Below are 23251 nucleotides of genomic sequence, written 5' to 3'. Positions count from 1 at the left end.
TCTTGCTTAAGTTTGACAGATATATGCATCAGTGTATATTTGGGTGTAATTACTCAGTTGCTAGTGTGACAGATATGTCTCAATAAATGTAACTTCTGGTGTAATTATTCTCTTGCTAATGTGACAGATATGCATCAATAAATGTGACTTCCAGCGTAATTACTCTCTTGCTAGTTTGATGGATATATGCCTCAATGTATATTTGGGTATAATTACTCAGTTGAAGCGTGACAGATATGCATCAATAAATGTGACTTCTAGTGTAATTACTCTTGCTAATGCGAGAGATATATGCATCAATGTATATTTGGGTGTAATTACTCAGCTGCTAGTGTGACAGATATGCTTCAGTATATGTAACTTCTGGTGAAATTATTCTCTTGCTTAATTTAGTGTGTCAGATACGCATCAATAAATGTAACTTACAGTGTAATTACTCTTGCTAGTGTGACAGATACATGCATCAATAAATGTATCTTCTGGTGTAATTACTCACTTGCTAGTTTGACAGATACACATATATAAATGTATCTTCAGTGTAATAATTCTAATGCTAGTGTGACAGAGACACGTCTATAAAATTAATGTATGTTCCAGTGTAATTATTCTTTAGCTAGTGTGACAGATATGCATCAGAAAATGTACCTGATTTAGGACCTGTACCCTGCAAATTAAGACATTTCCTTTCCAGGGGATGATCCAAAGTTTCTTTTGTTTTTTGTAGGAAAGTTAGATTTTAAAAAGTGATCTGTTGATATTACTTAAAATGGGCGACTCTCTGTGTTTCACTGCATAGTACCAGTAATATTATTTTAACTTGTGTGTAACTGAGGCTGCTGGAGCTTTGATTCTGAAACACATATGCCAGTTTCTAAAAGTAATCACACTATCACAGATTTGGGCCATTTCATCCACAGAATTCATGTGGTCTCCGCAGTTCTCAAAACCCAGGATTTGACTCTACTGGTCATAGATCAGAAGAACTTTTGGGATGGCCTGTTGTCTGTTGTCAGTTGTCTGCTTGTCATCTATCGTACATCTGTTAGCACAAGTTTGTTTTTGCTGCACAATCTACATGTAGGATTGCATTGAAACTTACAAACACTTTCATCCCAATGACTGACTCGTCCTTAATTAAATATTCCCACCCATACAACAGAGAAATCTGGCTGTTTACCTTTCGTTTCTTATCTCAGCCTGGTTTTCTTATTCAGGTCACCTCAGTCATGGTGTATTAATGCTAGGAACTATTTTTATAAAGAAGAAACACTTGTTTTCTTCTGCTGTGCCTGACAGGAGTTGCTATAAAATCAAACAACAGCAGAGATTTATCATGAAAAGTGTCACTCATAAAGCAATTTAAGGTCTCTCCAACTTACCATAAAAAATATTTTGAGAGAGACAGACACATACGTGCACACAGTCAAGATATTTTGTATTATGCAAGAAACTGTAGTTGTTCCACACAGTATGGCAAATTTTATCATATCTGTAACTCAGTAAATTTTCAGGTCAGGATCATTAAATATAGCTAAAAGTACCTAATTAGTTGAAATACTTCATGTAAAACAATTAGGTACTTTTAGTTACATTTAATGATGGTAACTTGAAAATTTATTGAGATAAAGATTAGATAAAATTCACAATGCTGTGTAGAACAAACTATAAAAGAAAACACTGTTCTAGACACACAGGCTAAAAACATCACTGGCTGCAAAAAATCTGAACTCTCACAAAAGCTACCGCAAAGCTGGGAAAAACCATAAATGTGGAATGTCAGACGTGTGTTCTTCAAACTTTGTGAAATACCCCCTACCAGCCTCAGTTGAATTAAACATTATAATATAATTGCACGTAAAATCTCCTGCACTTACCATTCACATGCTATTCCACAAGTATATTTCCATGTATCGTATCATTGCACTAGTAATAGCAAGACTTGCCATATTTCAAGGATAGAATATATACATTTCCATGAAATCTCCTCAGTGAAACACACTTCATTTCAACTGTGAACTCAGTGTTGTACTGTATCCTGCCATTGCCTTGTATTGAAATTTTACCAAATTAGAACTGATGAAATTTAAAAATTATCTGTACAAGAGATATTAATTTCTTCTTTTTTTTTCATACGACATCCATCAATTAAATGAGATAATACAGTAATAATATCAAATGTTTTTATGTTTCTATTTTGTCATGCGTAGAACTTGTGTACTTAGGGTCAACAGGTCACCTCATTGCCCTCATTATCATATTTGTATTAATGCGTGGCATTTACAAACAATATCACATTGCTCCTTGTGGAATACTCCCAACATGTAACTATTAAAACATTTTTGCTTTGTTTTTTACTGTCTTTTTTGTTTTAAAGAGAGTCTTATATAATAGCTAGATTCTATTTAGATAATTATTCAGATTTTCATAGAAGAGTACAAGACCTGATGACATTTGTTTAAAGTGAGAGGCAATAATAATAACTAATTAATAGATGTTGAATCTGCTATCTGTATTGAAAAAATGGCAGGGTTATTTTGATTTATTTGGAAAAAATTGGGTGAGAAAAATAATCTATGTCTGTGTTTGTACCAAGAAAAGGAAATCCCAGGCATGTACTGTTACATCATTTCTCTCCCGACAAGGCTCTGCAGAATGGAGAGACAAATAATGAAACCCCTAGATGGGGATTTCCCTGTCTTGGTGCAAACTCCATCATAGATTCTATTGATCTTCTCAAAACTTCCAATATTTCCATCACAGTGGCCATCTTAAAAACCTTGTTGTCATGTCTTTCTGAATGGGTAGTCATATCAACATGGAATTTTTGCTAAAAGCTTCTTTTGATGTCTATAGTTGGTTGTAAATGAAAATGGTGCTGATCTGATGCCCATTATGGCCACCACAGTGAGAAGACTAGAGATTGTTTAGCTGAGTTTCACTTTTGTTGTAATTAGACTACAGGTCCAGAAAGCCATACTCTTTTGACCTGCAGACCCTCAAATTGTGCTCATTGGTTATACAGGTCATCAAAACTAATTTAGTGTACAGGCCCTCAAAACTATTATTTTTGTGTCCAGGCCCTCAAAACTATTCATTTGGTGTCCAGGATTCCAAAACTATTCAGTTGATGTACAGGCTTTTAAAACTATTAAATTTGTGTTCAGGCTCTCAAAACTATTCATTTTGTATCTAGGCCCTTGAAACTATTCATTTGGTGTACAGGCACTCAAAACTGTTCATTTGGTTTCTAGGCCTTCCAAACTATTCATTTGGTGTCCAGGCCCTCAAGACTATTCATTTTGTGTACAGGCCCTCAAAACTATTATTTTTGTGTTCAGGCCCTCAAAACTATTATTTTTGTGTTCAGGCCCTCAAGACACTTCATTTGGTGTACAGGCCCTCAAAACGATTAATTTTGTGTTCAGGCCCTCAAAACCATTCATTTTGTATCAAAGCCCTCAAAACTATTCATCTGGTGTCCAGGCCCTCAACACTATTCATTTGGTGTACAGGCCCTCAAAACTATTATTTTTGTGTTCAGGCCCTCAAAACTATTTATTTTGTGTTCAGACCCTCAAAACTATTCATTTGGTGTACAGGCCCTCAAAGTTCTGCTTGTTTAAACCAGGTGACTGCATTATAAATACTGGCAAATTTAAGGCAGGTTTGATTGTGTGTAAAAAACAAGTTCAGGTTAACGAATGAGAAAGAAAATCAACTTTCATACATTATTTATTTCACCTAAATGACTGAAATGCTAACAAAATACAACACGGCAGCATATCCCAAAAGAATTAAAGAAACTCCTGAAACTTAGCACTGTCTATGCACTTGCTTCTTTGTTTACCAAGGGTTATTGAGGGGCCCAGAGTGGCCGAGTGGTCTAAAGCGCTCTCCATTGCAGATCACTGCCAACTCACCTCTGTCTGCATGGGTTTGAGTCTCAGATTCAGCCAATGTGGGTATGTGTGAAAGCTTGCCAGTAGCTTCTTGTGAGTCAGTGGTTCTTTCCGAGGTTTTCCTGGGTTCTTCCTCCACCATTAGTACTGGCCGCCATAATAATAGCCTATTGTGTGCTGAAAAATGGCATTAAACCCTACAAAAACAACAACAACAACAATGCTTATTGATCCACACTATAGAAAAGGTAAGGTACAAGATGTTTTCATTTAAATATAATATTGTCTCAGACATTTTTCTCACAGTGTTCATAAAATATATACCCAAATACACAATTTATAGTCCAACATAGACCTAAGTATCATTCCCTGGCATTTACAGTGAATACTGACATATATTTAAATTTGAATATCATTATCAGCTGCTTCAATTTAACAATTGAAATAAAAAATGTAAATGTATGTAGGTCATGCATAAACATTTAATGTCCTTTAAATGTTGTTGTCATGTATTTCATGAGTAAAAGATAATCCTTACCAGCAGATGGATATTTTTACTAAAGGCTTTCTTGTCTGTAAAAATATCTTGATGTAGGTTCCACGTGGATTTTTGGTTGCCCTTCCCATTGGGTCCAGGCTGATTGGTGCATAATGGCTAACTGGTGCATTGGCTGATTGGTGCATTGGCTGACTGGTTAACATGCCAAATGTAAATATATATATTTACTATAACTTCATTTAGGTCACTAATCATTCACTCGTGACTTTGTAAGCAGTAGTTTATTGTACATGTAGCAATGATTTCAGCTGTTTGTTGTATAATGTGTTTATAATTTAAGGTTTAAGCTGGTTGTTGTTGGATGTGTTTATAGTTTAACTTAAAGAACGAGTTTTGATCAATTCTGAATCATGCCATTGCACAACAGGTTTAAGCTAATATTATGTAAACTTTAATACTTGCTTAGAAGTTGATTCCAACTGCACATAAGATGGATGCTGATCGGCCATTGCATTATGTGCCAGCACATCAAGGTCAGTGTGGCTTGTTCTTGACATCGATCTGCTGTTGCATTATGTGCCAGCACATCAAGTTCATTGTGGTTTGTTCTTGACATTGATCTGCCATTGCATTATGTGCCAGCACATCAAGGTCAGTGTGGTTTGTTCTTGACATTGATCTGCTGTTGCATTATGTGCCAGCACATCAAGGTCAGTGTGGTTTGCTCTTGACATTGATCTGCTGTTGCATTTATGTGCCAGCACATCAAGGTCAGTGTGGTTTGTTCTTGACATCGATCTGCCATTGCATTATGTGCCAGCACATCAAGGTCAGTGTGGTTAGATCATGTTACCTTCACTATTTTTAAAAACTTTAAACAAATTAACTTGTGGTGAAAGAAAAAATAAGATTCTGGTAGGAAAGAAGATGCAGGTTCCAGTCCATTATAACTCTCAAATATGGAACAATCTTCCTAGAAAATGTGTAGGAATGTACACATTTTGCTTTGGTGCATTCTCATTGTGACAGTAAATGCTATAAGGATGGACAAGTATAGCATTAGCAGGTTTGCAGTTTCTTTCTATGAATGAAAGGGTAATTGTTTCATGAACACCAGAACTCAGTTACATAATGCAGTATAAGACCCTCTTAATTATATAAGACACAGTTATGTAATGTAAGACAATTATGTAATGTAAGACACAATTATATAATGTCAGATACATTTATTTACACAACGTACAATACACATAATCACATAATGTAAGACACTTAATTATGTAATGTAAGACACCCAAAAAATAGCATCATCAGCTTCATTATCAAAAGTACATAATGATGATTCAGAAATTTTAATTTTAAAATCTTCAGTTAGAATAGAGATTTAAGTGGAGAACTTTATAGTGAAAACTCTGAAGTCCCATATCCTCAGTGGTAGAAATAAATGGGAAGGAAAAATATTGATTTTCAATCTTCATGCAAGTAATTCCTATTTAAAAAATTAGGACTGTCAGGATAGTGTGACTGGGTGGGACATCATACTACATGTATGCGGCATGTTGCCTTAGTGCTAGACACCACTATAAACTGTCACAGTGTAGCAATATGACTAAATATTTTTTAAAGCTACATTAAAAATCCAAATCACACAGACACATGCACACTCAGATTTAAAATAGAAATCCATTTAGTCTCCATTTGTTTTTCATATATAATGTATAAAATGGTTTTGTAGTTCTGTCCTGCTTCCAGAGAATATTTATATTTTTGTGTAGAGGTGATTATATATTTTCATAGTATTTCTAATAGTTTTTACAGGTCTCTGATAATCAAGAACTCCATAGAATTTCATGAAGTAATTGTGATATATATGTTTATATGAACTCACATTTATTATGTCATTAATAAAGAATACAGAATTTTCACACCATTTCTTCAGAAACAATGTATTATTATTCATCTGTTGTATTTAATATATCCGAGTGGCACTGATGAAATTTGTTCAGTGTTTGTGGTGAGATAGTCATCCACTTCTGATCATGCATAAAACACATCTTTCCAAAAATGTAAACTTGTTTGAAAGTATGAGAAAGTCCTCCTTTCTTGAAATAGAAAATATTGTCTTGAATTTTCATAATTCTTTACTGATGGAAACTATCAAAGTACCAGTACAGTCAAAATGTACCATGTTAGATACCAGCAGAATAAAATAGTTACCACTGTATACTTCTAATACTGCATACCTTTACTAAAATGCTAATTGGATAACAGTTAGTTTCTGTCAGTGTTAGCCATGGTTCTTGTGACATTATAAATCCTTAAATTCATCGGGTGGCTTTATAATTGAAAAGTCTTTGAATTTGTGGAAAAACTCATCACTGTTTTCATAAAACTGTTGTAATGTCTGCATTTCTTTAATGCATGCTAATTCATTGTCTTTTTTCTTTTCTGTTTTGTAATTAAGTTTTAAGTGACCAATGTGAAGAAAGTTCAGTTTCTGTAAGAATAAATACTACTTCAGAACTTCTATGGAAATCCTTGAAAACATCTTACAGGTTCCTTGAAAACACCTTACAGGTTCCTTGAAAACACCTTATGGATTTCTTAAAATCACCTTATTGATTTTTTGGAAAGACCTTATGGATTTCTTGAAAGCACCTTATTGATCTTTTAAAAACACATTATGGATTTCTGAAAATAACTTAGGGATTCCTTGAAAAACACCTTTTGGATTCCTTGAAAAACTCGTTAAAGATTCCTTGAAAAACAACTGTTTGTATTGTTGGAAACAGCCAGATCTCAAAGATCTGGAATCCCATCAAACTTTTTTAGTTTTATGAGCCTTAACACTTATATCAAGCATCCTGTGCAAAATGTGTTGTAGCATATTCCATAGCTAGATAGAAAGGTGATACTCATTAAAAAGGTGATAATGCTTAGAAAAATCCAAATACTGGCAAACAGTCAACTTGTACCATTAAAATTTATTATTAATAAACAAAAATCAGTTTGTTATGAATCTATTTCTAATATAAATTGCCATTTTTACCTGAATAACATTGCTAAAACTATAATTATGTCAGCTGGCATGCCATTATATATCCCCAAGCTATCAAGCACAAAGCCACTAAGGGTAATGAGCCTGACCTAAAGGTGTTGCATTGCTGTAGACAGCATGTATTTATATTGTCATGTCCAGTTAGTGTATCCTAATCAGTTTAGGAAGTGTCACAAGCCACAGGATACTCTGCTATGCACCTTCATGGGTCATTTGATTTTGCTTAAAATGGACATTAACTCCTGCAGTCACAACAGGGCACTCAGGTTGAATACATTAGCAGCAGAGAAATCTCTGCTGCTACATTACTTTGGTTATAGTTTAATGTTAAGGGCCCATGTGGAATGAAGTGGATCAACAGGGCACTGGTTGAATACACTGTTTTGGATAGCTACGTGTCTAGGGTTGTGTACACTATTTTGGCTAGCTAGCTATGTTAAGGGTTGTGTACACTGTTTTGGCTTATTACATATGTCAAGGGCCCATGTGGAATGAAGTGGATCAACAGGGCACTGGTTGAGTACACTGTTTTGACTAACTACATAGGTCAAGGGGTAAGTACACTGTTTAGCCTATAGCTGCATATATCAAGGGTTGAGGACACTGTTTTGGCTAACTACATAGGTGAAGAGTTGAGTACACAGTTTTGACTATAGCTGCATATGTCAAGGGTTGAGTACACTGTTTTGACTAACTACATAGGTCAAGGGGTGAGTGCACTGTTTAGGCAATAGCTGCATATATCAAGGGTTGAGTACACTGTTTTGGCTAACTACATATGCCAAGGGTTGAGTACACTGTTTTGGCTAACTACATTGGCCAAGGGTTGAATAAACTGTTTTGGCTAACTACATAGGTCAAGGGGTGAGTACACTGTTTAGGCTATAGCTGCATATGTCAAGGGTTGAGTACAAAACCGTTTTGGCTAACTACATAGGCCAAGGGTTGAGTACACTGTTTTGGCTAATTACGTAGGCCAAGGGTTGAATAAACTGTTTTAACTTAAACTACATATGCCAAGGATCAGTGTGGAATGAAGTGGATCAACACTCTTTTCCTAGCAAAGATGATGCACTTTAATAACATTTTGATAGTTTTTAAAGTGATATGTGGCCTGTTTCAAATTGTCACTTACCTGATAACAGTGACAGTTAATTGTTTTATATTTTCAGACACATTTTTTTATACACCAGCAAAATTGATTTATCATTATATTGTTATATATTTTCAGACAAAATGTTTTCTTACATTAGTACATTTATCAGTCAAGCCATAGCCATGCTTGTTAGTCTTGCAAAGCATGATGGAACTCGATCACTCCATCAGTTACTGCGGTACAGAAACTTGGCTTAAATTTAAATTGATACAAAAAGGAAAATGTAAACAGACAAACAGAATATGTTATTTTCCAAGTTCTTAAAACACTTCACCTCCTGTTGTAATTAGTTGTACATTAACTGATATTTAAAGTACAAACACCATAAGTTGAAATCATTCAGTCCTACTCCAGATTAAATTGTTGAAGCCATCTTGTCATTTTGTTGAGACTTATTGCCTGACTTATTTAAGGTCATTTCAGACAAGTGTCTGTTTTGTTAAACAATAGATGAGGAGTAATCTTGACTTAAGTGATACTTAACGTCTATATCTGTCATACTGTTGTTTATTAGTGCTTTAAGTCATGTTACTCATTCAATTTTATGTATAGTATGTCATCTAGTGCTTTGAAATGCAAATGACAACTCTTTCATTTGGACATGTAAGTGGAATTTCATTCTTTGAAATAAACATACCAGTACTTAGAGCTAAATAAACCTTTGAGCACAGTTTGTTTTTATGATTTGTGCAGCATTATCTGTACAGTGGGTTTTCATAGGTTTTATTTATAGTGTATGTGTGTGTGATTTGGATTTTTAACATAGCTTTAACAACTTTTCAGTCATATTGCTATGATATCTGCAGTGTGGCAGTTTATGTGGATGTCTAACACTGGGGCATCATGCCGCAGACATGTAGCATAATGATCCACCCAGTCACATTATCCTGACACCAGGCCAACCAGTCCTTAGACACTAGCCTCTTAATGCTGAGCATCAAGCGAGGCAGCTGTTAGTACCATTTTTATAAGTCTTTGGTATGTCTTGGCCTGGGGTTCAAAGCTGCAACCTCTTACATCTAGGGTGGATGCCCCTACCACTAGGCTGCTGGAATGGTGACTTATTTATCAAAATAGTTGAAGATTGTAAAATGGGAGGGATACAAAGTGTAAATGTGTCACATTGAGAATTGAGCCCAGTTCATGTCTCATAGTCGGGTGCATTCAACCACTAAAAATTATATATGGATGACCTTAGCTGGTTAGTTAGTAGCCTCATACCTAAAACACTACATTATTCTCCTGCAATATTTTAACATTCATCTTCAGATGTCAGGTGGTTGAAACCACTTTTCTGCTGACTAGTCCCCAAATGTAACTGGTAATGATACAAAGTCCAACTATCCCTGTGAGGTGCACATGTCACTCATCTAAAAGGTCTGGTTAGCAATTGGCTTCATTAACCTAGTGATGGTCAATGACCCAAGCATTCAGCTTGAAATTTCAGTAGTCAGTTTTAAAAGAGAAGATTTCTCTTTTGGAATATTTTGTTTTTACACCTTAAATTGTAACATTTTTCATTACATCTCATAACACAAGAACTTCATTAGATCAATGATGAACCATTTCAAACTTCCTTTTATTGTCCATAAATAACCAGTACCAGATATCAAGTTTTTTTTGTAAGATAACCTTGTGATAGTTATAATTCTGTAAATTTAAGAACACAATCAAACAACTTCCCAAATATATGAAAATGACATATCTACTTGAATACAGCCCAGTCACATTAATCTTAGGAAGAAATTCCACTTGAATCCAGAAATTGCAGAAAAACAAAAACTTTTTGTCTTTCCTATCTATCTGAGATGTAGGTGAATGGAAGAAAACCAACCCTTCCCCTTTCCACTGTTAGATGGCTATAGTTAGTCAGTTTTGGCTTTCACAATGATCTACATAAAAAATCCCATGGTTCTTATAAAATCCCATGGTTCTCATCAAATGTCATGGTTCTCATCAAATCCTATGGTTCTCATTAAAATATCATGGTTCTCATCAAATCCCATGGTTCTTATCAAATCCATGTTACATTTTGTAGACTATTGACCATATATTGATGAAGTTCGTTGAGTATAAAGGTATTTACTGTATATTGCGATCATTATTTTATGAATGATGTTCATGTTTTATTGTTATTGCCTTTAAGAAAATGTGTAGACAGGATGAAGTGAATCAGATTAAACAGATTTATGGCAACTGATGGCCTGTAGTTGACCTGCCTTGCATGTTCCAAGTGTTCATTAAACTCTGTAGACAGTGTTTATGCTTCATGTTCAGAAATTGTATGGTCCACAGTACTGCAACAAGGGTTTAAGACCAGAGATGGATGTGGCAAATCCAAAGGCATGGATTGCAATAGCCTGTGTTTGTATCTGAATACATCATTACTGGCTGGTGGGGATAATGATAGCCCCCCCCCCAATCCCCAGGTGACGTGTCCAGTGCCCGCAGTGATCATTACATCAGGTCACATGCATATGGAAGAATAAGAGGTTGCAGAATTCCTGCCAAATGTGTCTCCACATTCATTGTCAGAATCACAGATGTGGTGACTTATTTAAGAAATGACTAAACTGTTGCTGTCCTCAGGTGAATTTTTTCTTCACTGTTCCTCATATTTCTCCAGTTATGGCTCTGAGCTGACATGATACTTTTTTCCCTTTTCTAGGGTACCTAGTTGGTGTTAGTTCCCCCCACATTCTGAGCTTTGCCTGAGTGCCTATAGTGTCCATATGCTTGTGGTATATTTTGGACATGGATGATCCAATTTACAGTCTTGGCTGTATAATGCTGCCGACTGACCAATCCAATTGGCCATGCTCAGTAACCAGGAATATGACTACCTGACTGATAGAAATCCAGCAATTCCAAGGTGTTCTTTTCATAAACTGAGCATCATTCTCTCCATGCTGGTATCAAACACATATTCGCCATGTTCAGCACTGAGCTGTTGTCGCTGAGGAAGAAAAACATTGCTGTGGTCAGTATGTCCATACTGCTGTTTTATAAGGTGGACACCTGTTTCTTACATGCCACCCTTGAGATGTTGCAAAATGTGGTTGCTACTTCCTGTGTGCTAGATTTGACTTTGGGAACAATTTTTCATCTGGTCAAAAAAGTGATAATGCATGGGAATCCAAATCAAACTTGGATCTCATAAAATGAGACACTTGCCTGGGCTCATTCACCCATAAACTGATTCATTCCTTGGCCCATCAGTTGGCACCTTTTAGCATGCTATTCACTCCTTGGCCCATCAGTTGGCACCTTTTAGCATGCCATTCATTCCTTGGCCCATCAGTTATCACCTTTTAGCATGATATTTATTCCTTGGCTATCAGTTGGCACCTTTTAGCATGCTATTCATTCCTTGGCCCATCAGTTGGCACCTTTTAGCATGCTATTCATTCCTTGGTCCATCAGTTGGCACCTTTTAGCATGCTATTCATTCCATAGCCCATCAGTTGGCACCTTTTAGCAGAATACCTCTCAAAGGCAACAATTTTAACCTCAGTACACCTTCAGGTGACAGCAGGTCTCACTTCCATGAGCATTTTAATGAAGAGAAAAGAAAAAAGGTTTTACTCTGTAAGAAAAAATCACATGGTTCCTTTTCTCTTATTCAATGGTCAGCTAATTACTTGCCTCATATCGTGAGTGCAGTTTATACTCATACAGGGAGAATCCATATTCCCTTGAGGATGACCACAATAGAGATGGGGTGCTCAGCATTGTCTTCTCTTGCTGCCTATTCTTCTGATGGTAATGTGATCATGGAATATATGTAAAGGAGAAGGTAAATATTTTAGTAAATTATGTTTCTTAGAGGACTCTTTACAAATTGCATTACAGTGAAATCCTCCCATACCTCCCACAAATGCAGGCATTCTCATTGAGGTACGGTTAAGCTGAAACTGAATAAATAGCCATAGCCAATTAGCAGTGTTAAGGTAAGGTAATTAAGGTAAGGAAGGGCTGGGAAGAGTTTCTTTCATCTATATGGTATATGCACAGGAAAGACAAATCTTTTCTTTCCACAATCACTGAATTTTAGAGGTACTTGAGATTCTTGCAAATATTAATGTGATCAGGTAAATATTCTTGGAGAAACATTATTGGCTAAAAACTTTGCTTTTTTCTTGAAATATATAGAACTATCATAGAATACAGAACAGTCTATAAATGTAAACTGATTCCCAGCACTTAAGCGTTTTTGTATGTAATTCAGACCCTTGATTTTGAAGGGATTGATCCATCATACATTCTCCTTTGTACACAAATGCTACAATTTTACCTGATTACATGTATCACCATGCATTCATTTTATTTTCTCATGCATTTAAAATAGTTTGTTCATTGTGAGGCCTCAGGGGAGAGTAGTATGTTATGCATACTGAGTTACCGCATCAAATAAAGTATTTATTATGGTATCAATACACAAGCAATAAGTATAATTAGCATGTCTCTTGTTGAAGTCAAGTCATCCTCCTCATTATTCTCACATGATCTGCATACAATTTTAGCTAAGAATGCAGTCCAAAACCTGATTTCCCTGGGGTGCATTAGACATAATTCAAAACATAAAGCCAGTGCATATGTATAAAGAAGGATCTTTTAACAGCAGGAAATTATTATATTACATTTTAATCAGCATCAGGTGGAAGTGGAAATAGTTAACCTCATTCACCGGCTGAGTGTGATACACAATATATTGTAGATAATAAAACTCCTGCTCATAACACAAATACTCATGTCCTGACCTGATGCAGTACTCTTGCAAACATTCAACATGGCATGATGCAGTACTCTAGCAAACACTCTCGACATGATGCAGTACTCTAGCAAACACTCCTGACCTGATGTAGTACTCTTGCAAACACTCATGGCATGATGCAGTACTCTTGCAAACACTCATAACATGATGCAGTACACTAACAAACATTCATGGCATGATGAAGTACTCCTGCAAACACTCATGGCATAATGCAGTACTCTAGCAAACACCCATGGCATGATGCAGCACTCTTGCTAACACTCAGGGCATGATGCAGCACTCTTGCAAACACTCATGTCATGATGCAGTACTCTAGAAAACACTCATGTTTCAGTAATCATTTGTGAGTACTGTAGATGTATTTTCAATAATACATGTCAAATAACCTCACCATTGAGGAAATACATGTCATAAGGACCTCAACCATTGAAGAAATAAAACATGTCATAAGGACCTCAACCATTCAGGAAATGCAACATGTCATAAGGACCTACAACCATTCAGGAAATACATGTCATAAGGACCTACAACCATTCAGGAAATACAACATGTCATAAGGAACTCAACCATTCAGGAAATACAACATGTCATAAGGACCTACAACCATTTGTGAAGTACAACATAAGGACCTACAACCATTTGGGAAGTACAACATGTTATAAGGACCTACAACCATTCAGGAAATACAACATGTTATAAGGACCTCAACCATTTGGGAAATACAACATGTCATAAGGACCTACAACCATTTGGGAAGTACAACATGTTATAAGGACCTACAACCATTCAGGAAATACAACATGTTATAAGGACCTCAACCATTTGGGAAATACAACATGTCATAAGGACCTCAACCATTTGGGAAATACATCAGGTCATGAGGACCTACGAACCATTCAGGAAACAAAACATGTCATAAGGACCTCAACCATTGAGGAAATACAACATGCCATAAGGACCTCAACCATTCAAGAATTACAACATATCATAAGGACCTCAACCATTCAGGAATTACAACATGTCATAAGGACCTCAACCATTTAGGAAATACAACATGTCATAAAGACCTCAACCATTTGGGAAATACATCAGGTCATAAGGACCTACAAACCATTCAGGAAATACAACATGTTATAAAGAAGGACCTACAAACCATTCAGGAAATGCAACATGTTATAAGGACCTCAACCATTGAAGAAATACAACATGTCATAAGGACCTCAACCATTCAGGAATTACAACATGTCATAAGGACCTACAACCATTCAGGAAACAAAACATGTCATAAGGACCTCAACCATTGAGGAAATACAACATGCCATAAGGACCTCAACCATTCAAGAATTACAACATATCATAAAGACTTCAACCATTCAGGAATTACAACATGTCATAAGGACCTCAACCATTCAGGAAATACAACATGTCATAAGGACCTCAACCATTTGGGAAATACATCAGGTCATGAGGACCTACAAACCATTCAGGAAATACAACATGTTATAAAGAAGGACCTACAAACCATTCAGGAAATGCAACATGTTATAAGGACCTCAACCATTGAAGAAATACAACATGTCATAAGGACCTCAACCATTGAAGAAATACATGTCATAAGGACCTCAACCATTCAGAAGATATTTATCAATTCTCATCGTGATTTGAAAAATTGTGCAATGATCAGATCATGGCATATATCTGCAATACCTTGAATCTCACATCTTGTCTAGATGGTAACAGTTTAAAACTAGTGATAGAAACTATTCACAAATGAACACACACTTTTGATGCCTAATATTGCTTTCATGGGCAATATTGTGATACCATCTGTTTGTCCAATTATCTCAGTTTATTACCCTACATCTTTTAAACTGCTGGTTGGAAATTCATAAAACATTGTAGTTGTTTACCCCCATCAGGTAACCATCTTCAAGTGGAGAGCCTTCCTTGGCTGACCTGCCTCTGGAATGTATTGGGGATCAGTTTGGGTTACTTGTACAAACTGTTCAATTACAAGGGAATTGTTTTCAGCTATTTTCCAATTAAAATGTATATATACAGTCATAGCCAGTATGGACACATCTCATGTGTGGCAGATTTGCATTATGACTTCTGGCTGACTCTTCATTGGGTTGAGGGTAAAATATGCAGTGATAGGAGTGGGTGTGGGTTAAGGGTAGAATATGTTGTTCTGGGGTTGTTGGTGGAATGTGGGTTACATTATGCAGTAAAAATGGGTGGGGTGGGTGGAGGGTAGAAGATTTAGTACTGGGGTTTGGGTGGAGTTGGGGTAGAATGGCAGAATATGTAGTACTGGGCATTGGGAGTGGGGTGGGGGTAGGTAGAGGGTATAATATGTAGTACTGGTGAAGGGTAGAAGGTAGAATGTGCTAAAATGGGTGCATGATGGAGTGGAGGTTAAAATATGCAGTAGAAAAACATGGGGATTTGTGATGGTTTGTTAGGCATGCTGTTTGCTTTCAAGGCTAGTAAATGTACTGATGGTACAGGCCCACACACATCAGATTGCACCCTGTTTAATAACATGGGCAAGTCTTAATGTTTTAATAACAGGGCACTCAGGGTGTAGGCAATCGGTAAATAGAAAACCTCATTTATGAATAATAGGATGTTATTATTCATGAACTCTAGCAGTTATTACACTTTCTGGGTTTTGATGACAAATATTTGCATTCAGTTAGACCCCAAGTGTCACAGTCACCAGCACAGCCATCAGATCTGTCTGTACCCATCATGCCATCTTGGATTAATTGGATTAAAAAAGAATTTTCACCTATGTCCATTTGTATACTGAATACATATATCTCAAGGTCATACTCACGTTTGTCTCACTTACAGTCTCATGACCTTTCCAGTCAGGAACTTGTATTTGTATCCTGCTTGATTCAGCTAAGATGAAAACTTGGCTTAATGTATGTGTGTGTGTGTGTGATTTGGATTTTTAATGTTGCTTTAACAATTTTTCAGTCATATGCTATGATGTCTGCAGTGTGGCAGTTTATAGTGATGTCTAGCACTGGGGCATAATGCTGCAGACTTGTAGCATGATGTCCCACCTAGTCACATTATCCTGACACCAGGCCGACCAGTCCTAACACTAACCAGAGTCTTAATGCTGAGCGCCTAGCGAGGCACCTGTTGATACCATTTTTATAAGTCTTTATATGTGTGTTTCATGTTGGCCGACCGTGCCTGTTTTTCATAGAAAACCCTAGCACACCAACCCTATCCCTGTGAAAACAAAATCCCAAATTTCATTTATGCATCAAACTGAACTGGTTTAGTCCAGTGCTGAAAATGATTAGTATGTTATATATACCAATAATTATAATATATATGATGTTTAACAAAACAAATTTGAAGAAGAAAAAAATCCCAAAAATGTATGGATTGAATTGAGCTGCTTTAGCACATTACTTGGGGGCCCCAAGTGGCCGAGTGGTCTAAAGCGCTCTCCGTTACAGATCACTGTCATCTCATCTCTGTCTGTGTGGGTTTGAGTCCTGGATTCGGCCAGTGTGGGTATGTGAGAAAGCTTGCCAGTAGCTTCTTGTGGGTCGGTGGTTCTTTCTGTGTTTTTTCTAGGGTTCTTCTTCTACCATGAATACTGGCTGCCATGTATAGCCTATTGTGTGCTGAAAAAAGACGTTAAACCCTACAACAACAACAACAATTAGCACAGTACTTGAAGTTCTTAGTACATGTACATATATATATATATATATATATATATATATATATATATATATATATATATATATATATATATATTTTGATCAAATATTTCATTTAGCTGCATAGAGGACTATTAATTATGGGATAGATAAAAAAAAATCATTTAGCTGCATAGGGTGCGTTAACCAGTTATTATTTACTTTTGAGAGAGTGACATATGTAAGGTGAAGTTGTTTGCATTTAAAACATGCACTGGAGAGAATGGTGGCATACCTCTATGCTACATTAATGTAATGTGGATGATATTTCTTTGGATATTGTACTTTTGGAAATTTTACATGATTTAAACACACTGCTAACTAAAATGAATGCTCCCTTGTGCTAAACAAATGAGCCTGAATTATTCTAAAGTACACTATCCATAGCAGCTGATAAAATAGGGAAAATGAATTTTCTCAGACTTGACAATACCAGCTTCTGAAAGTGCATTGATGAATGAAATACCAAATGTATAAAATGTAAAAAAAAGTTATCATCTCTTTTTTATACAATTTACTTCTGAAGTTCAGGGAGTGAAAATGACAAGTGGAGCTAGCACTTTTTTGAAAGGTGCACATCTGGAGCAAGGCCAAGCTGTATACTCTATAACCCATATTACACCCATCAATCATACACCAAAATAAAGGGAATTAAAGGTTCTTTGAACTATACCTAAGATATACAAGGTCTTTTTTAAATAGCCAGTAAAACCAATGAGGAAAGCCAGGGAAATTCTTTTTCTTAAAATCCTAACCCTATGCAAAATATGAAACTGTAGAGCGCCACCATAGAGGACTATTAATTATGGGATAAATGTAGAATGAGCCTATTATTATGCCATTTGACAAATTCCTTTTTAAGTTCAAGTGACCATATGGCCCAGTCAGCTTTCATTGTCCTTTAATTTTACAAAAAACTGCTCAGCATAATTTCACAAATGTTGAAAGACAGCATCATTGCATGAAGGTCTTTCAGATTTGTTCAAATGATGCTGCCTACCATTAAATATGTTTGGCACAACTATAAACGGATTAACCTTTAAATGACTTAAAATCCACTAAATACATTTTGACAGAAAGCAGTCCTGGCATAAGTGACTTTTAGTTCTGTGCAAATGATGTTGACTCACTTTCAAATTTGGCATCATTACCAAAAATAAATAAATTTAAAAATGATTTCCTATCAGAATTTACTAAACAAAATTTGACCAAATTCGAAAGTATGCAATTTGGCATGAAGGTCTTTAAATTTTATTAAAATGCTGTTGATCTACCATCAAATATTGACACTGTTATTAAAAATAGAAAAGTCTTTAAGTGTCTTGTCAAAAACTACTCAACAGAATTTGACCAGATTTATGGAAAACATCCTGATATCGATGGATTTTATTTTTTTAAAATAAAAAACTGATGCTGATTTACCATCAAACATGTTCCCATTACTAAAAAATGAAAAATGAAAAATGACTTTGTTCTTTGCTGAATTTTACCAAATTTGACAATATGGCCACTATTACTAAACAATTTTTTATCTAAAGCCACTGAATAGAATGAAACCAGACTTGATAGAAAGCATGTGCCTTTTTTGCCAGTTAATGCAAAGGGAGGTAACAAAGGATGATGACTATTCAGAATGACACATTTGGAGCTGTGCTATTCTTCTTGAAGGAAAATCGAAACAGATTATATAAAAATAATTTTAAAATATAGAATGCATCAATTTCAATAAAACAAATTACATTAATTAGCAAAATAACACACCTTTATGATTAAATTGAATAATTGATGCTAAAGAGAACTACAAAATGTAATTAAAACTTTTCGTTGATAAAAAAATTTATCAGTAAGATTAGTTTGGTAAAGAATGGAGAGAGAGCAATCTTGTAAAATAAATGTGCTGTACAGTATTCCAATCCTAGGCCAGGCATGGTTGGCTGCCATGTTGTGTCCATGGGCATGACATCTTACTCACATTGCCCAACTAATCAAAGCCTCCTGGCAAATATCTTAAACAAACCAAAACCAAAATGTTGTGCATCTCTAAGCCTTCCAATAATTGGTACATCAGCAAGTTACTGTACAGTCATTGCTGAACCAAAACTATTAAAGACCCTTGATAGTTTAAAATAAAATTACCTGAAAATAGGTTGTTTTTAATCACATGGGATGGGTAAGGTTACATGTGTGACATTTGCAAAAATAAAATGGAATATTAGACTGTACATTTTTTTCTTTCTTTCTATCATAATTTTCCTTTTTTTTCTAGCTTGCATGCTACCTCAATTGTCAGCTCTGCATCCAGGTCTGTACCAGTCCGTGAATGAGGGTGCCATTCCAGGAAAACCTGGTTTCATCGATATCATGCTTTATGAAAACAACACCTTTTATGGTCTGAATGTTACCTTCAGTCCTCCAGAGAGTGGTAAGAATTGTACCTGCCAACTTTCTTGACAGTGTTTTGGAAATGTGGGTGGATGGGTGTACAAGTGTTTGTTGTTGTTGTTTGTATAATGTATCAGTGATTATAGAGAGTGAGTTGTTATCTTGATATTGGTTTGGTTAAGTTTTGACAGTAGGACAGTCCAGAACAAAATATATTTTGTTATCTGGCTATTGGTTCTGTTAAGTTTTGACAGAAGAACAGTCCAGAACAAAATAAATTTTGTTATCTGGCTATTGGTTCAATTAAGTTTTGGCAGAAGAACAGTCCAGAACAAAATACATTTTGTTATCTGGATATTGGTTGAATTAAGTTTTGACAGAACAGTCCAGACCAAAATACATTTTATTATCTGGATATTGGTTCTATTAAGTTTTGACAGATGAATAGTCCAGAACAAAGTACATTTTGTTATCTGGATATTGGTTAAATTTTCACAGAAAAACAGGCCAGAAATGTTTTGAAGAAATGGAAGGGTGATGTATATGGTACAGTACCAAACAAAATCCAATGCATTTAAGCAACAAGTGCTTTGAAAAAATTGTGCCATGCACATTACAACAATAGGTATCATGAAAATTCAAGTTGTTTCCATTTCTTTTTTATGATGTCAAAATATAAATTTTACTATGAGTGCTAACATCTTTACATAATTAAAACAAATCCTATAAATGTTAACATCTTTACATAATTAAAACAAATCACTGTAAATGTTAACATCTTCACCACAGTTAAAGAGTTAAACAATTAAAAATGAGTGGTAATGTCTTTACCACAGTTAAAGCATTAAAAAATAACCATGAGTGGTAAACTGCCCAGCACAGTTAAAGCATTAAACATAACAATATAAGCAATAACATCTTCACCTCAGTTAAAGGGTTAACTCATTAACCCCAGGCATCTCATTTATGCATCAGGAGGTAGTAGCCTACTTCCAAGCTCTGTAGCATCAAGGTCATTTAAGATACACTAAAGTGGGTGGTATTATAGAAAGGAAGATAAATGTAGTTCTACAATGATGCCAAATGATCTGGACTTTCTAGTTGCACTTTAAAATACAGAGGAAAAACATAATTTTTTTGACCCGTTTATACAGTATAGCAACAAGCTGTACATTCTACTTTGTTGATATACAGTATATCAACAAGCTATACAGTCTGCTTTATTGATATACAGTATAGCAACAAACTATGGTCTACTTTGTTGATATACAGTATAGCAACAATATGTACATTCTGCTTTGTTGATGTACAGTATAGCAACAAGCTATACATTCTACTTTGTTGATATACAGTATAGCAACAAGGTATAGTCTACTTTGTTGATATACAGTATAGCAACAAGCTGTACATTCTACTTTGTTGATATACAGTATAGCAACAAGCTATACAGTCTACTTTATTGATATACAGTATAGCAACAAGCTATACAGTCTACTTTGTTTATATACAGTATAGCAACAATATGTACATTCTTTGCTGATGTACAGTGTAGCAACAAGCTGTACATTCTTTGTTGATATACAGTATAGCAACAAACTGTACAATTTCTGCTTTGTTGATATACAGTATAGCAACAAGCTACAGTCTACTTTGTTGATAAACAGTATAGCAAGGAGCTGTACATTCTCCTTTGTTGATATACAGTATAGCAACAAATTGTACAATCTACTTTTTTGATATACAGTATAGCAACAAGATATACAGTTTACTTTTTTGATGTACAGTATACAAACAAGCTATACAGTCTACTTTATTAATATACAGTATAGCAACAAGTGATGCAGCGTGCTTTTTAATCTACTTTGTGAAATTAAGAAAATTATTCGAATTTCAGTTTTTGTTTTTGTTTTATTTTTAGGAAATTTGTCCAATCTTGAGGGATTTGAATTGCACTATTTTAATTCCCATGTGGTTGGTGAGTCCTGCAAAATTGTCGACCTGAGCAATCAAACTCTTATGCCAGAAAACATAAAGGTAGCCATTTCATGTAGCTTAAGTTAGATGAATAGGAGTCTAGTAATATAACATGCATGCAAAGGAGTCCAGAAACATGCACCAAGCATGTGTGAGAGAAAATGTTGAATACTTGTTATATAATTCATTGTGAATAAATGTGATTAAATAATTAATAGGTTTTTTGACAGAGGTTCACTTTTGTGTAAAGATTACCTTTATTGTGTCAAGATAACCAGTCATTGAATATTATTTTCAAAAAAGTACTCCTAGATCCTTTAAGACACATTATGTATTATAGCAGCAAAAACATTGTGGCACAGAATTTTGAATGTAAATTTGGATACATTCTAGTGTCATTGTTGATTTAGAACAAAATAAGACACAAAAATGACACATTTATGTAGAGAAACAATAACATTGAAACTAGATTTTTTATTGTTCTATTGTTAAACTGTTGAAGCTGTGATAAGGTTTTTCAGTGCAAGTTTGGAAATGTCAAGTTAACAGTCAACTTTGCAACTTGTTTCTCCATAATGAATACAGTGTCTGTAAAAACTAGGCTTTTCATGACCAGAGGATGGCTTTTGCTTGGCTCTTTTGCTATCCACAATCACAATTGTGAATGAGTAGCATAAGCCATGGATTAATCTTATATGCCTTAATTATCTCACTGACATTTTAATAATTAAAAGAACATTTACTTGCTTAATTGAAATGAGTTGAATGGACACATGACTGTGATCAGTACAGGATTTACAGATTTGCATGACTTTGTAACTTTCTTTTATTCCACCCCCCCCCCTTTACTTGATTACATTCAAAAGTTGTAATTAACAGGATAACTCAAAGCAGGTCTTCTTTTATTTGATTGCAACAATGCAAAAAACCCTTTTGCAATTTGGCGATCAAAACAGAGCACTTAATTAGATTGTCATGCACTTGTCTCACACACATCGCTGTAATAGTACATTGACACTTGTCACAAGCATAACTGTAATGGTCCATTGACACTTGTCACAAGCATAACTGTAATTGTCCGTTGATACTTGTCACATGCATCAGTTTAATGGTCCAGACATTTTCACATGCATAACTGTAATGGTCCATTGACACTTGTCAGAAGCATCACTGTAATGAGCCATTGACACATGTCACAAGTATCACTGTAATGGACCATTGACACATGTCACATACATCACAGTATTGGTCCATTGATTCTTGTCACAGGCATCACTGCAAAGGTCCAGAAATTTTTCACATGCATCACTAAAATGATCCAGAAATTTTTTTTCTCCATGCATCACTGTAATGGTCCATTGACACTTGCTTTATCCTGGCATGATAAAATGAAGGAGCATTGTAAAATATCACCAGGTAATATTGGTTTGCTACCCTCTTCCCAGCTAAATACTGCCTCAGTTAATAGTTAATGGAGGGCAAAAATGAAAAAATATGTGATCCCAGTCTGATGACTTAGTCATACCCAACATACCAAATACTGTCATTTTTGTCCTTTGACTCTTCACGCTCATGGTATCAGGATTGTCAAAGAAACTGTACCCTCATTTTTAGCTCTGATGGTCATATATCGGCTTATGGGAGGGCCTGCTTTTGGGATTGTGATTTGTCTGTCATCTGTTGTCCCTCGTTCCTTCATCTGTTGGCACAAGTTTGTTATCACTATTTGACCTAAACTACTCAGAGTTTTGCCTTGAAAACACATTCATCCTATG

General features: G+C 35.4%; 1 protein-coding gene across 1 annotated transcript in view; it reads left to right on the top strand.

The window, feature by feature from the left end:
* The window catches only part of LOC149788509 (uncharacterized), a 77495-nt gene that overhangs the window by 5251 nt on the left and 48993 nt on the right, over nt 1-23251 (top strand). The window contains exons 3-4 of the mRNA XM_089974507.1: nt 19387-19542; nt 21421-21536. Coding sequence (XP_089830633.1) covers nt 19387-19542; nt 21421-21536 — 272 coding nt within the window. The remainder of the gene's footprint in view (nt 1-19386; nt 19543-21420; nt 21537-23251) is intronic.

Source organism: Sinohyriopsis cumingii, chromosome 11 (genome assembly GCF_028554795.1).
Source record: "Sinohyriopsis cumingii isolate HCF-2022 chromosome 11, ASM2855479v2, whole genome shotgun sequence".
NCBI lineage: Eukaryota > Metazoa > Mollusca > Bivalvia > Unionida > Unionidae > Sinohyriopsis > Sinohyriopsis cumingii.
The sequence above is the reverse complement of the archived record's forward strand: the minus strand, read 5'-3'. Positions and strand labels throughout refer to the sequence as shown.